General features: G+C 50.6%; 5 protein-coding genes across 7 annotated transcripts; 3 read left to right on the top strand and 2 right to left on the bottom strand.

The window, feature by feature from the left end:
- Window positions 1-280: 280 nt before the first annotated feature.
- LOC6524478 (translation initiation factor eIF-2B subunit epsilon) lies at window positions 281-2948 on the bottom strand. Its single transcript, XM_002100299.4, has 5 exons — window positions 2769-2948; window positions 2566-2690; window positions 1185-2473; window positions 831-1117; window positions 281-771 (listed from the first exon to the last, which is right to left on the bottom strand). The coding sequence occupies exons 1-5, from the start codon at window positions 2859-2861 to the stop codon at window positions 550-552; spliced, it is 2016 nt and encodes a 671-aa protein (XP_002100335.1). The 5' UTR covers window positions 2862-2948; the 3' UTR covers window positions 281-549.
- Window positions 2949-3073: 125 nt separating this feature from the next.
- On the top strand, window positions 3074-7510 carry LOC26534715 (type II inositol 1,4,5-trisphosphate 5-phosphatase). Its single transcript, XM_015190233.2, has 9 exons — window positions 3074-3962; window positions 4031-4217; window positions 4481-4742; window positions 4804-4989; window positions 5054-5386; window positions 5453-6329; window positions 6399-6585; window positions 6647-6871; window positions 6937-7510. The coding sequence occupies exons 1-9, from the start codon at window positions 3855-3857 to the stop codon at window positions 7122-7124; spliced, it is 2553 nt and encodes an 850-aa protein (XP_015045719.1). The 5' UTR covers window positions 3074-3854; the 3' UTR covers window positions 7125-7510.
- A 146-nt stretch (window positions 7511-7656) lies between these two features.
- LOC6524477 (carnosine N-methyltransferase) lies at window positions 7657-10752 on the top strand. 3 transcript variants are annotated; one of them, XM_015190232.3, is made up of 6 exons: window positions 7657-7893; window positions 8336-8594; window positions 9043-9161; window positions 9233-9373; window positions 9452-9709; window positions 9773-10752. In XM_015190232.3, the coding sequence occupies exons 1-6, from the start codon at window positions 7760-7762 to the stop codon at window positions 10185-10187; spliced, it is 1326 nt and encodes a 441-aa protein (XP_015045718.1). In that variant the 5' UTR covers window positions 7657-7759; the 3' UTR covers window positions 10188-10752. The 3 variants fall into 3 exon arrangements, with proteins under 3 accessions (XP_015045718.1, XP_002100334.1, XP_039229968.1); XM_002100298.4 differs by having other exon boundaries at window positions 8992-9161; XM_039374034.2 differs by having other exon boundaries at window positions 7730-7867; window positions 8992-9161.
- LOC6524476 (protein SMG9) lies at window positions 10528-12581 on the bottom strand. Its single transcript, XM_002100297.4, has one exon. The coding sequence runs from the start codon at window positions 12479-12481 to the stop codon at window positions 11009-11011; it is 1473 nt and encodes a 490-aa protein (XP_002100333.1). The 5' UTR covers window positions 12482-12581; the 3' UTR covers window positions 10528-11008.
- A 273-nt stretch (window positions 12582-12854) lies between these two features.
- LOC6524475 (protein KTI12 homolog) lies at window positions 12855-14099 on the top strand. The gene is made up of 3 exons (XM_002100296.3): window positions 12855-13196; window positions 13261-13607; window positions 13685-14099. The coding sequence occupies exons 1-3, from the start codon at window positions 12932-12934 to the stop codon at window positions 13970-13972; spliced, it is 900 nt and encodes a 299-aa protein (XP_002100332.1). The 5' UTR covers window positions 12855-12931; the 3' UTR covers window positions 13973-14099.

Below are 14099 nucleotides of genomic sequence, written 5' to 3'. Positions count from 1 at the left end.
TTCAGACAGTTCCTTCTATTTTTATAAACTAAAAGCCGATCATTTTTGGGCAGAAAATCGTGATTGGCCAAAAATGGCTTCTTAACTGGGATTTTGTATTATAACATTCTATTAAATCGTCACAAAGCAATATAAAATACTGTTATGTGTTGCTTATGAACCCAACTAACGATCCCTATCACTACTTTCCTGCTGATTTGTTAAAATAAATAATTTGTCGAATTTCGCCAGTTTCGTAAGGGGTAAAATTACGATTTAGCAAAAAATTGGAAAAGGTAAGTTTTCAGGCTCGAATGCCAATCCATTTGGAATTTAATTAAAAGCTCAACGATGCATCCGACTTTATATTACGACCATTATCTCCAATGTTGTGGCTAAAAAAACTAGCAGTTCTTGGACGCAAAATCGGGATTTGGCAAATATATGTGTCTAGAAAAATCTAGCGACCTTAGAATTATTTTCCATTTCTTTGCTCGGTCCCGGGCATTGGGATAAGCAAGGAAATTACTTAAATAAAATGGGAATAAAAAATAGAGGCCAAGTCTTTGATTAGTCATCATCTTCCTCGTCGTCATCATCATCTTCCTCGCTGGACTGATCCAGCCAAGCCACGAGCTTTGCGAGGCTTTGGCGCAGGTGAGCATGCTCCTCCTCGTCCAACTGCTCGTACCAGGCCTGGATGGCACTCTCGGACACAAAGTCCTTGTCGTACAGATAGTGCACGATCTGCGAGATCTTCTCCCTCACCAGATGATTCTCCTCGTACACATCCTGCGGGCAGAAGAGATTGGTAAATGGGGTTTTTTTTTGTGAAAATGATGGGGACTCACCTCCAGCGCCTTGAGACAATCCATCATGGCATCCTCGCTTTTAATGTAGTTGGATACCACAGGTCCCAATTGTTTGAAGGCGGCGTTTATGGCGACTAGTACGTTGTTGTTGGCCGGTTCCACGATGCTCTGCATGCCGAAAACGGCCTTCACCACGTTAAAGTTAACTTCCTTGAGGGACATGTTGTACGCATAGCGCGAGGAGTTGATTTCGAGGACAAGGAAGTCAGGATTGGACTTCTCCCGAAAGCCCCGTGTCAAGGAATCGATTACTTCGCCCAGGAAAACTACGGTTCGCGAATTGGTAAAACATGATTAGAATGGCTTTCAATTGCACATGCAGACAGCACTCACTGTTTGTGTCATCGGGCAGCGGTGTCACTGCTCGCGAGCCATCCTCGTCGTCCTCGCTGAAATCGCTGCAGTAGCTGATCTCGTCCAGCGGCGCCAGCAAGTCTCCCATTTTAGGTATACAGAGCGCTTGCTGCGGCAACAAGTCCTCGCCATCCGAGTCCTCGGGATCACCCGTCGTCAAATCGCTGACAATGTAGGCATTCGGACCGATGCTCTTGAGCTCCACTGCAACCTCATCCTCGCTGCGTCGTCTGCTGGGCGTGCTGGTGATGAGGGTCTTCGCCAACGTTGTCTTGGCAGGCAGCACGCTTTTGGCGCCGAGCACACAGCCCGCGCTCACGTCGCAATTTACGTTGATGATGGCGCCATCGCCGACCACGCAGTGTTCCAGTTTGCAGTTGTCCATGACGGTGACGCCGGCCATGAGGTACGCATTGGTCAGTCGGCAGTTCTTGCCAATCCGGCAATTGGCGCCAATCACGCTGTCACTAATCACGGTCCCACTGTCCACATGACTGCCAGCTTGGATGACCACGTTCTGCAGCAAAGCCACTTTCGAGACATGCGCCTCGGGGCTCTTGTAGATGTTGTCCTTATGAAAGACGTACTGCTGCTGCAGCTTGTAAAGGCCAATGTCCGGCACGAATGGGTAGGCCCACCGGTTGATGATGTCCCGGCTGACCAGCTGGTAGGCCGGCCAGTTGTTCACCTTGTGCGCGTACTGGGCTGCCGGCAGCATGGCCACATATATCCTGCTGTCCAGCAGCTCTTCGTTTATTAGCAGACCGCGAACGAAGTCATCGCGCGTCTGAAAGTCAAAGTTGTCGTTGAACAGCGACAGCATTGAGGGCGAGCCAATGGCAATCTGCGGATCCAAAAGATTGTGATGCAGCGCCACACACGAGTTGCCCAGAAAGACGTCCAGCGGTATTTGGTAGCGTGACTCCTTGTGGTGCATCCGCAGTCGCTGGTGGTAGTGCAGCCGATCGTTGCGGCGGTCCACGGCGATCAGCAGCTCGTTGCCAGTGCGCACATTGTTGGCACACTCCTTGAACACCAGCGTGGCGGCGGTGCCCTTGTCGAACTTGGCCTGCCGCTTGTGCTGCTCGAGCACCGGGCGCAGATCGGCATTGGTCACCGTATCGGCGCCAAGCAGTATAAAGTTGCCACGGATCAGCGCCTTGTTGTCCAGATCGCGCATGGCATCGCCGAAGCAGCGACAGCCCTCGTCGCCGATCACATGGACGGTCATCTTGAAGGACCACGCTGCGTCCGTGGCAATGCCGGCCCTGCAATGTAACGAAAATCGATTGGATATCAGTAGCCGCAACATCCCATGATTCCCGGTAGCCACTGCAACTTGACCCACACCCACACCCACCTGATGTGCTCCCGTATGCTCGAGCGGTAGAGGCTGGTGTAGACGAACACCTCCTCCACGCCGCTGCGATTCAGCGCCATAAGCGCATAGTCCAGCATCCGCACGTTGACCAGCGGCAGCAGAGCCTGTAAAGAATCGCATCGAATTGAATTGAATGGAAATTCGCAAGAGTGGCGGCAGCCAGTGGACTGCTTGCTACTCACCGTGGAGCCCTCGTCGGAGAGGGGCTTGAAGTTCCACACATTGTTGTCGGCGATCAGCACCGCCTGCACAATCTCCTTCTCGAATTGGGCCATATTTATTTTGGTATTGCTGGCGCTAGTTTCGCCACAAAACTGGACAATTGCTTTGCTGGCCACTGGCGCGTTTGCGATTGCGGCATGCCCATGCCGTGCACTTGCAGACTGGTCACACTGTCAGCTGTGTTAGTCGGGTCGCAAACCATTTCTGATTGGACCAAAAATACCAACGCCAATTGTAATGGCCGCATTTCGGCGCATTGCCACTCTGGTCACACTTTGAAAACGGCTGCAAAAGTCGCCCGGAAAATAAATAAGTGCTTATAAATATAATGATCACAGCGGCGTAATCAGCACGCGTGCCACTCTGTCTGTGCTGTGTTCCCACCGCACCGCCTACCCCGCGCCGCAGCAGCCGCTGGAGACGCGCTAGATTGCGCTGGATTGTCAATAATTGTCATCACATTACCGATGAATAAGTGCCTCTGTGCGCGACTGTGTGCGAGTGTGTGTGTGTGCGTTACACCCACCTTGAGAGAAACAACAACAACAACAACAAAGCGGGGCGAGAAAACAAACAAACGGCGGCGATAAGCGCTGAACACGATTCCACAACTCCGATTCCGCCACGGTCGCGCTGCCCAAGAGCAGGGTCACCCGGCCAGTTGCATTGGCTCACCATCGCCATCGTCCTCGGCCCTCGTCATTAGAAACCAAGCAGCCAGCTCTACCAGTCGCAGTCCAGCAGAAAATCGAAGAGCTCCCCATTCCCAGCCGACGAACACCCGCAGCAGACGAACAAAAATCGCGCTGGGCGTTCGCGCCAACTATAAATAGAAAAGAGCAACGACGCAGCCAACTGTCCATACTGCCCGTATCCATATCTGCATACATTTATCGACGCCGCAGAAGAAACCGCTCGAGTATTACCCTTTATTCCGAGATTAGCGCAGCGATCTCTTGGCAAACAGGCGGCGCAGGAGGATCCAACTGGGCAGGGAAAACGGAGGCGGTCTTAGATACTTTATCAGTAAGCAGGAGCCGGGGGAAATGGACACGTTGAGCGAGGCAGTGGCCAATGGAACCGCTACCGCGGCCACCAGAACGACCAAGGATATTGTGAAGGAGCGCTTCAAGGAGGATGAAACCATAGAATACGTAAGCAATCATCCGTAATCCATCAGGCGATAAATGCTGCTATTAAACCTAAAATCCTTTGCTTGCAGATATTCGAGGCGTATCAGATCAAAGGTCATGAGTACTCCAATCGCCTTCTGGCACTGGTCACATCGCAGTCGGGCGGCACGTTCGCCATCATCGCCTTCTCCTACTTGCGTACTCCGCTGACCGCTGCGAACGAGCTGATCGTCAACAAGGTGTTCGCCATCGACCACAATTTCCAGTTGCGACAGGGTGAGCAGGGTGCATGCACCATCGGGCAGCTTAACGTTGTTAGCTAAACAACAAATTGTACAGTGACTGTTTGTCAAGCCGTCACAAAATCAATAAGTTTGCACTTCTTATGGCCACATGACAGAATAACTATGCATTTACCTAAGATTAAATGAGCATTCTAAATAGTTTCAGCTGTGATGAAAGCAAACTAATTAGCGAATGCACCCCTCGAAGTTTAAGTTTGCACGTCTTTATCATAATTTTTCAAAACATTGTTGCAGACAGCAAGACCTCGATCACCACGCAACAGTTTGACCTGTCCACAGCCGAGGATGGGCCAATCAAGTACTACTACTATGCCACGGAGAGCGACCATTACGAGGAGTTTGTGGCCAAGGTGATTTCCTTCAAGAGCACCATGGCACAGCATGATCCCGAGACGGTGCTTAACTTCAGGTGGCTGAACGACTACCGGCAAATCGGCGAAGTGAAGCAGGAGCTAAAAAAGCGGGAGAGCGAGTACATTGTCTACAAGGACATCATGTGAGTTGGCACATGCCCTGTCAAGCGAGAGTCACCTCACTAACGGGTTCATTTCTTGCAGAATCTACTGCGCCACTTGGAATGTGAACAACAAGACCTGCTGCGACAGCAACAATCCACTGCGAGCCTGGCTGGCATGCAGTGAAAAGCCGCCGGACATCTACGCGATTGGACTGCAGGAGCTGGACACACCCACAAAGGCTATGTTGAACTCCACCCAGATGCAGGCCCTCGAGAAGCAGTGGATGTGAGTGTGTGCCACATATGTTTGTATAGGCTCGCGCTTAATTGGTTGGTTTTTACTTGCGCAGCGATAATATGATGGAGAGCGTTCACCCAGACGTGGAGTACGAGATCCTTATGTCGCACCGCCTGGTGGCCACGATGTTGACGGTCATTGTGCGCAAGCAGCTGCGACAGCACATCATCCGTTGCCGACCAAAGTCGGTGGCCCGCGGCATCTTCAATACGCTTGGCAACAAGGGCGGCGTCGCCATCAGCCTGCAGCTCAACGAGGGCAACATCTGCTTTGTGAACTCCCACCTGGCGGCCCACATGGGCAACGTGGAGGAGCGAAATCAGGACTACAATGCCATAGTGGAGGGCATACGCTTCGACGACGGACGAACAATCAGTGACCATGAGTAAGTTTGCAAGAGAAGTGCATTGATAAGTATTATTTCACTCCATATCTTTCACTCTTTTTTCAGTCACATCTTCTGGCTGGGCGATTTGAATTACCGCATCCAGGAGCCGCCTGGCCAACAGCGACCAGGACCACTGAGCGATGCCCAGACCTACGAGTTGCTCCTGCAGTACGACCAGCTGCGTCAGGAGATGCGGCGTGGAAAGTGCTTTGAGGGCTACACCGAGGGCGAGATCAAGTTCCGGCCGACGTACAAGTATGATCCGGGCACGGACACCTACGACAGCAGCGAGAAGCAGCGTGCGCCGGCCTATTGCGATCGAGTGCTCTGGAAGGGCACGCGCATCGAGCAGCTGGTCTACAACAGCATCATGGAGATTCGCCAGAGCGATCACAAGCCCGTGTACGCCGTGTTTCAGGTGAAAGTGAAGACGCGCGACGAGATCAAGTACAAACGGGTCCAGGAGGAGGTGCTGAAGGCAGTGGACAAACGGGAGAACGACAACCAGCCGCAGATCAATGTCGAGAAGACGGTCATCGATTTCGGAACAGTGCGTTTCAACGAGCCGAGCACACGGGACTTCAACGTCTATAACAACTGCCCACTACCGGTGGACTTCAGTTTCAAAGAGAAGGACATACACGCCATCTGCGAGCCATGGCTGCACGTCGATCCGCGCCAAGACTCGCTGCTGATCGACTCCGCCCGAAGCATACGGCTAAAAATGAACGCCAATGTGCGGACCATTGCCGGGTTGCTGCGCAAGATCCGCGCCAGCGACAACTTCGATATTCTCATCCTCCACGTGGAGAACGGGCGGGACATTTTCATCACGGTTACCGGCGACTATCAGCCCAGTTGCTTTGGGCTTTCCATGGAGACGATGTGCCGCACCGATCGACCACTAAGCGAGTACTCTCAAGATCAAATTAAGCAGCTGGTAAGTTTCCTGCATTTTCTCCATTTCTGTAATATTCATATACTAATTATGAATCACGTTTCGTTGCAGATGAATGACGAATCACCGGAATACCGTGTGACGATGCCCCGGGAATTCTTTCTGCTGATCGACTACCTGTACAGGCAGGGCTCCAAGCAGGTGGGCGCCTTCCCGTCCTATGACTCGCGTCTCTCCCTCGGTGCTCAGTTTAATTCGGTGCGCGACTGGTTGGACACCTGGTCGGATGATCCGTTCCGTAAGTAGACTTCGTATAATTGTGTCCATACTAGTTCTGAATATTCCTGTACGATCTGCAGCTGCCAACGCCGAGACGGCTGCGCAAGCGCTGCTGCTTTTGCTGGATCTGCCGGAGCAGGCGCTGCTGGAGCCGGTGGTCGAGAATCTGCTAGAGTGCACCAACAAGTCGCAGGCCATGGACTACATTTCGCTGTTGAGCCCTCCCAAGCGCAATGTTTTCATGCACCTGTGTATGTTCCTGCGCGCTGGCATCGAGAGTCAGTTCTACGATCTGCATCAAGTCGGTGGGTAAAGAAGATACACCAACATTGTACAACCTTCGTAACGCCTTTCCACCCTCTCCACACAGCCTCCACCTTTGGCCGCATTCTGTTGCGCAGCACGGAGCGTGCCGCCTGGATGGACTACCACAGCCGCTGCAATCAGTTCATGAGGCTCTTCATCGACACCGACGTCGAGGCGATGGGCAACGGCAATGAGGGCGCCGGAACTGGAACAGGCTCCGGATCTGGGAACCGGGCCGGTCTGCAGGCATAGAACCGGAAGCGAGCGATAGATGTACTCTGTTGATAGTTACGCATAGTGTTAGGCTATTTATTTTACTTGTTGGTACTTTGTTGGCACTTAGCATTTATGTTTTCTCTGTTTTAACTGTTAATTGTTTGTGCCCGCCCTCCGTTCATTCCAACTCGGTTGTCCCCGCCTGCATCACAAATCCACGGAGACACGGAACCAGCAATGCGAAGATAAATGAATTGTGTAAATAAGTTATTCAAAATGTGTGCTGCACACGCGTTAAGTCGATGTTTCGTTCAGCACGATTGCTTGTTAGTTTAGATTAATGAAGTGACCCTCTTACATCCCCGTTTCAGTTGCAACTGAAAAATAAATGAACACCGTTACATACAGTATCAATGTATAAATATTCTGAACTTATTTTTCCTGCGTCCTCTACATACATAAAGTTTCAAAAATTGAAAAAGCGCGCTTCGGAGTCGTGAGCATAGATGATATCGATTAAATTCCCAAAGTCATCGACTTTGCTGTAGTGTGACCAGAGCATCGGTGCCGTATTCAGTTGGACACAGACGACAACAGAATGCAAAGGCATCAGATTACTGCAGGATACAACTAGCTTAGATTATCGTAGAAACCGCTGCCGACGCGCCCAGATGAGCTCCATGGACTGCGCCACGTTCCCGATGCATCCCAAAATGGACGAGCAGCTGGCCCGGGCGTTCGCCGCCAACGAGGAGGAGGAGGAGAAGCACATTCAGAAGGTGCAGAACGCCTTCCTTTACTATGGGTAATTGTTATTGTTTTTGCGCTCCGCTCTGGAGCACATGCTCCAAACAGACGCCTGCCGACCAATCGTGGAGGGGCGGGGCGGGGCCGTGCGGTGCGGTGCGGGAGCAGCGACATGTGCAGACAAGCTGCCGACAAACTCCCGTTTCGTTTGCCGCCAGTGCTGACGGTGCTGGTGTTTTCACGCCAAATCTGGCTAGCGTTTTCAAACGGCCTACTACTCCATAGAAGTCGCCTATCCTTAAACGTATCCCATCAAGTCAAATCAACAAGAATTATTTTTTAAAATAGTGCTTAAATTCTTAAAAGTTAAACATATCTAATTACCAAGAAATCACATTATATGACGTATAAGAGATAAAGTTTGTAAACAATCTAGGGTGCCATCACTGGTGATAAGCGTGCTTGCTGATAATGAAAATCAATTAACTTCTCCCATGCAGGCCATATGCGTGCCAGCGGCTGAAGCGCTCCATGGATTACCTGAACAGCCTGTCTGGCGAGGATCAAATCATGCTAGCCAGGTACCGAGGGCATCTGGAGTGCGTGCGCACGTGCATCGATCGCAACCAGGCGGTTATCCGTGAAATATTGCGGGAGCGCGTCCTCTATCCGGCGGAGGAGGCGACTGGGGATCCTTCGGCGGACCGGTGGGAGTTTGAAGAGCCGCCACCAAATGTGAGGCACGGTGACATGGACCAGGTAATCGACCAAAGCTGCGGTTCAATGTTACACCTAGGAAGCACTCCTTCATCCTCCCTCAAATCCCAATCCCCCATAATTTAGCTATATTAACTTGATGTTCTATTTTTTCCACCGCTTTGTTAGAATTGTTTAATATTACTCTTACTTTTGGTAAAACAAGGAATAAGTAATATTTACCTATAAACTAGTCATTCCTTTGTTTAGGATTTATTTGTACATGTAAATAGACTATAACCACACATATATTTGAATATGCTTGGTTACACCACAATATCTTCAGTTTCTCTTTTTATTACTGATTGGAAATCCAATTTCTTTCGCTTATGTTTCTTTTCCATATCTGTACACGACACCCACACCTTGTATCTCGCACCCGCTCTAATTCAACTCGCAGATTGATATTCCATTCGATGAAGCTGACGTTGAACCTCTAAAAATTTTAAAGGCCCAGTCGACGTTGAAGTTGATTGCGCGCGACTGGAGCACTGAAGGAGCCTTGGAGCGGGAGCAGTCCTATAAACCAATCATCGACAGCATCGTCGAGTACTACAAGCCCAGCGATTTGTAAGTAACAACTGTGCACATTCACTGCATTTATTGATTTCATATTCATCTGCTTTCTTTCTTTCGAACAGCGAGCTGAAGGAGATAAAGATCCTGGTGCCAGGAGCGGGACTGGGAAGGCTCACCTACGAGCTTGCCTGCTTGGGATACTCGTGCGAGGGCAACGAGTTTTCCTACTTCATGCTGATCGCCTCCAATTTTGTCCTCAACCTGTGAGTTTAGTTCGGTCAGCTCGGTACATTGTACATTGCTTTCTAATTGGAACTGTATTCTGTTGTCTCTTTCGGCAGCTGCGATTACGAGAACAAGTACGTGCTATACCCGTGGGTGCATCAGTATGTGAATAACTTAAGGCGCGAGGATCAGGTGGCCGCCGTTCGGTTTCCAGACGTCTGCCCGCTTAAAAATCCACCCAAAGGACATTTCGAAATAGCAGCTGGGGACTTTCTGGAGGTCTACAAGACGCCGAACGCCTACAACTGCGTGGCCACGTGCTTCTTCATAGATTGTGCCAATAACGTCATTGACTTCATACGCACAATTTACAAGTAAGTTACACAAATGCATTTATGTGTATGCCAGCTATGTTGACTTTTACATAATCCTTGCAGAATCCTCGTGCCTGGTGGTATTTGGGTGAATCTCGGACCGCTGCTGTATCATTACAGCGACGTCAGCGGGCAAAACAGTATCGAGCCGACGTTCGAGGATCTTTGCATCATCATGGAGAGTGTCGGATTCGTAATCGAGACATCGCGCACCGGCATCCGAACCAAGTACGCCCAGAATCCGTCTTCAATGAAGCAGAGCGAGTACCAGAGCCTTTTCTGGGTTTGCCGCAAGCCGGATACGTTTGAGGAGCAGCGGGGCAAACGCAAGGCCTCCAGGGAGCCACACGATCTCATTGTTCGCGAGGACAGCGAGGAGGAGGAGGAGCAACAGCCAGAACGGAATGAAATGGAACAAAAACAGCAATTAAAACCACTGGCCAACGGTGATACTGAGATGAAGGCCCAGCCAACGTGATGCAAAACCAAAACCAACATCTACACACCACATCTAAACACCACAATCAAAACCAAGTGCAAACCCACCTAAAGATGGCATCACATCACCAACATCTTAACTACCAAGTCACAGGCAAGACAGGGAACTCAAATCGACACTACATTGCTTCGATGTTATAGATTAACCTTTATACCTCTATTTACTCCTCTACACACTGTTATATATGCGAGTTTTATTTTTTCGAAAATTGCTAATTCTAGGAAAATTTCTCGCTCATTATGCTCATCATGCAAACTTAAATGTGGGAAGTGTCTCCCAACTAGGCCAACCAAATATACCAAAAGAAAAACTTAAAAAATATAGATAAATAATTTTTATTTGTTCATCTAGTGGCTTTAACTACTACCTTACCAATTCTATAGATGTATTATTAATCGGTTGATAAAAACTCCCATGCTGTATTCTAATCGTTAAACCTTAACTCAAAAATGTAAATACTATTTTTTGTGAATGCTAAACAATTATTTTTGAAGTCTTTTATTAATTATGGATATGTCTATAAAAACAATATGTATATCAGTCACTTTCTCAATTTCTGATTCATATGTTAACTTTAAACACCTCCTTTGAAAAATAGACTTGATATCGGTCGGTATTTAGCTAAACATATTGGCCATAACACTGTACACGTCTTTAATCAAAAGATAGGTAAGCATTGACACTGGAACTGTCATCCCTTGAATGGCCCTGGACAGCAATCCGTGCCTCGCGAGTTCCAGTACAAAGCGCTTCACCCACCGGCATAGTTCTGTACCAACCGCATACCCACAATCTGTGGATCAGCTCTCGGCACTGGAAGAGAAGGTGCGCCAATTGTCCGATCGCCACTGACAGCGTGTGTCCAGGTGGCGCAGCTTGATCTCTGCGTAGATCTTCTCGAAATGCGGAGCACCCTTGCGAGCACTTTCGGCTAGGATCTCAAACCAGATGGCCTCGCTGAGTTCGGTGCTGGTGTGGCACATAGAGATCCGCGTGGATCCGAGTATACGTTCTCGGAACTGACGCACCATTTCGCCAAGGCACGAGTGGAAAGCGGTGGCTTTGTTGCTGCCCACCTCCGGCAGCAGGAAGGTGTTAAGGCACCGTGCATCGCCTCTACCCCGGTAAATGGGCAGACCCGTGGGCCCGTATAGATACGCCAGCTTTTTGTCCAGTCGTTCCCGCTGCTGTGGCTCGAAGTCTATTCGCTGGGCACGTGTGCGTACGAATACCACCTGCGGCAAGTGATCCCGCACATAGCCTTTGCAGGGAAACGTCGGTCTCAGGCGAAGAGCAGCGTTTATCAGACGCAATTGCTCCACGGCCAAGCCGTCAATGACTAAAATCAATACATGGCATACGCTCAATAGTTGCGCCATGGTCGCCAGAGAGTGCAGATCCTGGTGATCCGGCTCCTTGCCCACAGGCAGCAGCGGTGGTGTGTCCAGCAGTATGTGACGTTCCCGGGTGATGAAAAACTGCAGGGTCTCCGTGCGAGGACGCAATATGCTCTTCTGCCCATTGTTCGGCTTGGCCTTGTGACGCGTGGCAAAGATGCATTCATCCGCCTCGGGGGCGAATAGATGTTGGTAGTAGTCGTAGTCCAGAGACCGCTCTGCGGCCAGGAGATTGAGCAGCGTGCTCTTTCCGGAACTCTGACCACCCAGGACGCCGATGACGGTGAAATCCGTATTGGTTTTGTGGAAGAGCTTTCGAGCATTGGCATTAAAAACGCCATTGGCCACGATGAGAGGGGTGGGACGGTTCATGCGTGGCGGCTGCAGCTCCTGGAGAGCATTCGCAGCTCCGGACGCGGTGCCAGCTGTTCCGGCACCACCACTGCAGTTACCCTTGTCCCGGCCAGCTGGTGCCGAGCTAGCCAATGCGGCGCAAACGGAGGTGGATGGCACGCCGGACAAATGCCCACTTCCCGGGGCAAGAGCACCTCCGACTAGAGACATCTGGCACCTGTCTGCCGGCCGCACCTCACTCGTGCGATTGATGATGATCGTTTTGAGGGCCGCCGGTGTTTCTGGGTAACAACTAGGACTCGACTCCGTATCTCTGTCCCTGTCTCTCTCCAGCTTGAGACGGTCCTTGTCCCGCTCTCTGTCCCAGGTCTCTTGGTCCCGATCGCGATCCTTCTTCAGCAGAATTTTCGGCTGCATGATGCGGGCGGCGTCCTCGCGCCGGGCAATGGTCACGGGTGCCAGGAAGCCGGAACAGGGATCATCCCGCTTTTTGTTACGGATACGGCGACGGGGCTCAGCCATTCGGAAGCCGGTTTTTTGGGGTTTATATTTAACTTAATTTAAAGCCGCTTGAACACGTTCGTGGGGGTCAACGTCAGTCCATTTCGTTTGGCAACACTGGTCAGCACATAACAAACCCCGATGTCGTGCAAATATAGCTAAAAAGCGAAAACAGCGACATTAAAGGAGACAAATATTGCAATTCAAAGGCAACCATCGACTGGCCCAACAAATGGGGGTACACAATATTAACCATTTTTTGTATTATAAGTTTCCTTATAAAAGCTGTATTAATTGCCAAATATTTTTTTAGCATGAGTGGTGAAAGGCTAGCACACAGCTAGAATTAGCTACAAACCAGCTGGATGCTCAGCTCTCACGCTGCCACTAGTGTTAGTGTTGGTAAGCGAGTGCATCGTGGACAGAACCACCAGCGCGACTTTGTTTATTTATTATTATTAATTAAGGACCATGCCCATTGTGGTGATTACGGGTCTGCCGGCCAGCGGAAAGAGCACACGTGCCCGCCAGCTGCGCGATCACTTCGTGGAACGCGGCAGGAAGGTGCATCTAATCAGCGAAAATGAGGCAGTGCCCAAGGCGGGCTTTGGCAAGAATTCCCATGCAGGTGATTCGCAGAAGGAGAAGGTGGTGCGCAGCGATCTGAAGTCGGAAGCCTCGCGGCACCTCAACCAGGAGGATCTGGTCATCCTGGACGCCGGGAACTACATCAAGGGTGAGCTCTCACTACGGTGCAGGCAAGGCAAGAGGTCATTAACCACAAACGAAATTTCATCCAGGCTACCGCTACGAATTGTACTGCATGTCCAAGGTGTCGAGGACCACCCAATGCACTCTATTTTGCTGCATACCCCAGGAGCAGGCGTGGACCTTCAATAGCCTACGAACGGCGGCGGATGAGCTGCCCGGCGACAGTGAAACGGAGCAGCTGGTGGATAACTCGGATGTTCCCTATACCCGAGCGTCTTTCGATGCTCTGTGCCAGCGCTATGAGGAGCCGCAGAGCAACAACCGTTGGGACAGTCCTCTGGTGGTAGTCTTACCCGAGGACACGCTCGACATGGAGGCCATCTACAAGTCTTTGTACGAGTCCCAGCCACTGCCCCCCAACCAGAGTACTTATAATGTAAGCATAGAGTTCCAGAGTTCCTGGCCAGAGTTCCATTCGAAATATCATAAGTAACTGCTTTGTTTAATTCGCAGGCACCGCTAGGAGCGACCAACTACCTTTTCGAACTGGACAAAATCGTGAAGGAGATCATCAAAGAGATCCTCGGCGCCGTCAAGATCAAGGCCTTCGGCCAGCTGCGCATCCCGGGAAGCAGAAATCCCGTGAAGGTCGCCACTTCGATGAACGCCCTCCAGCTGAACCGCCTGCGCCAGAAGTTCATCACGAGCACGTGTCACGCCAGCCAGACGTCTCCCACCCCGCTGGAGCAGGTGCCGCACCTGTTCGTGCAGTTCATCAATGCCAACACGATCGGCTGCTAGCACTGTGATTGCGGCAAGACAAATGCTGAAGTGAAGTTCTTACTTCGGGCAGCAGGATAATGTTTTTGGGTTAATGCGGCAACCATGTTATGTGGAAAACTAATAAACTATGTAGCTTAAATACTAA

Source organism: Drosophila yakuba, chromosome X (assembly GCF_016746365.2).
Source record: "Drosophila yakuba strain Tai18E2 chromosome X, Prin_Dyak_Tai18E2_2.1, whole genome shotgun sequence".
Taxonomy (NCBI): Eukaryota; Metazoa; Arthropoda; class Insecta; order Diptera; family Drosophilidae; genus Drosophila; species Drosophila yakuba.
Note: the sequence above shows the minus strand (reverse complement) of the source record. Positions and strands in the feature narration are given on the sequence as shown.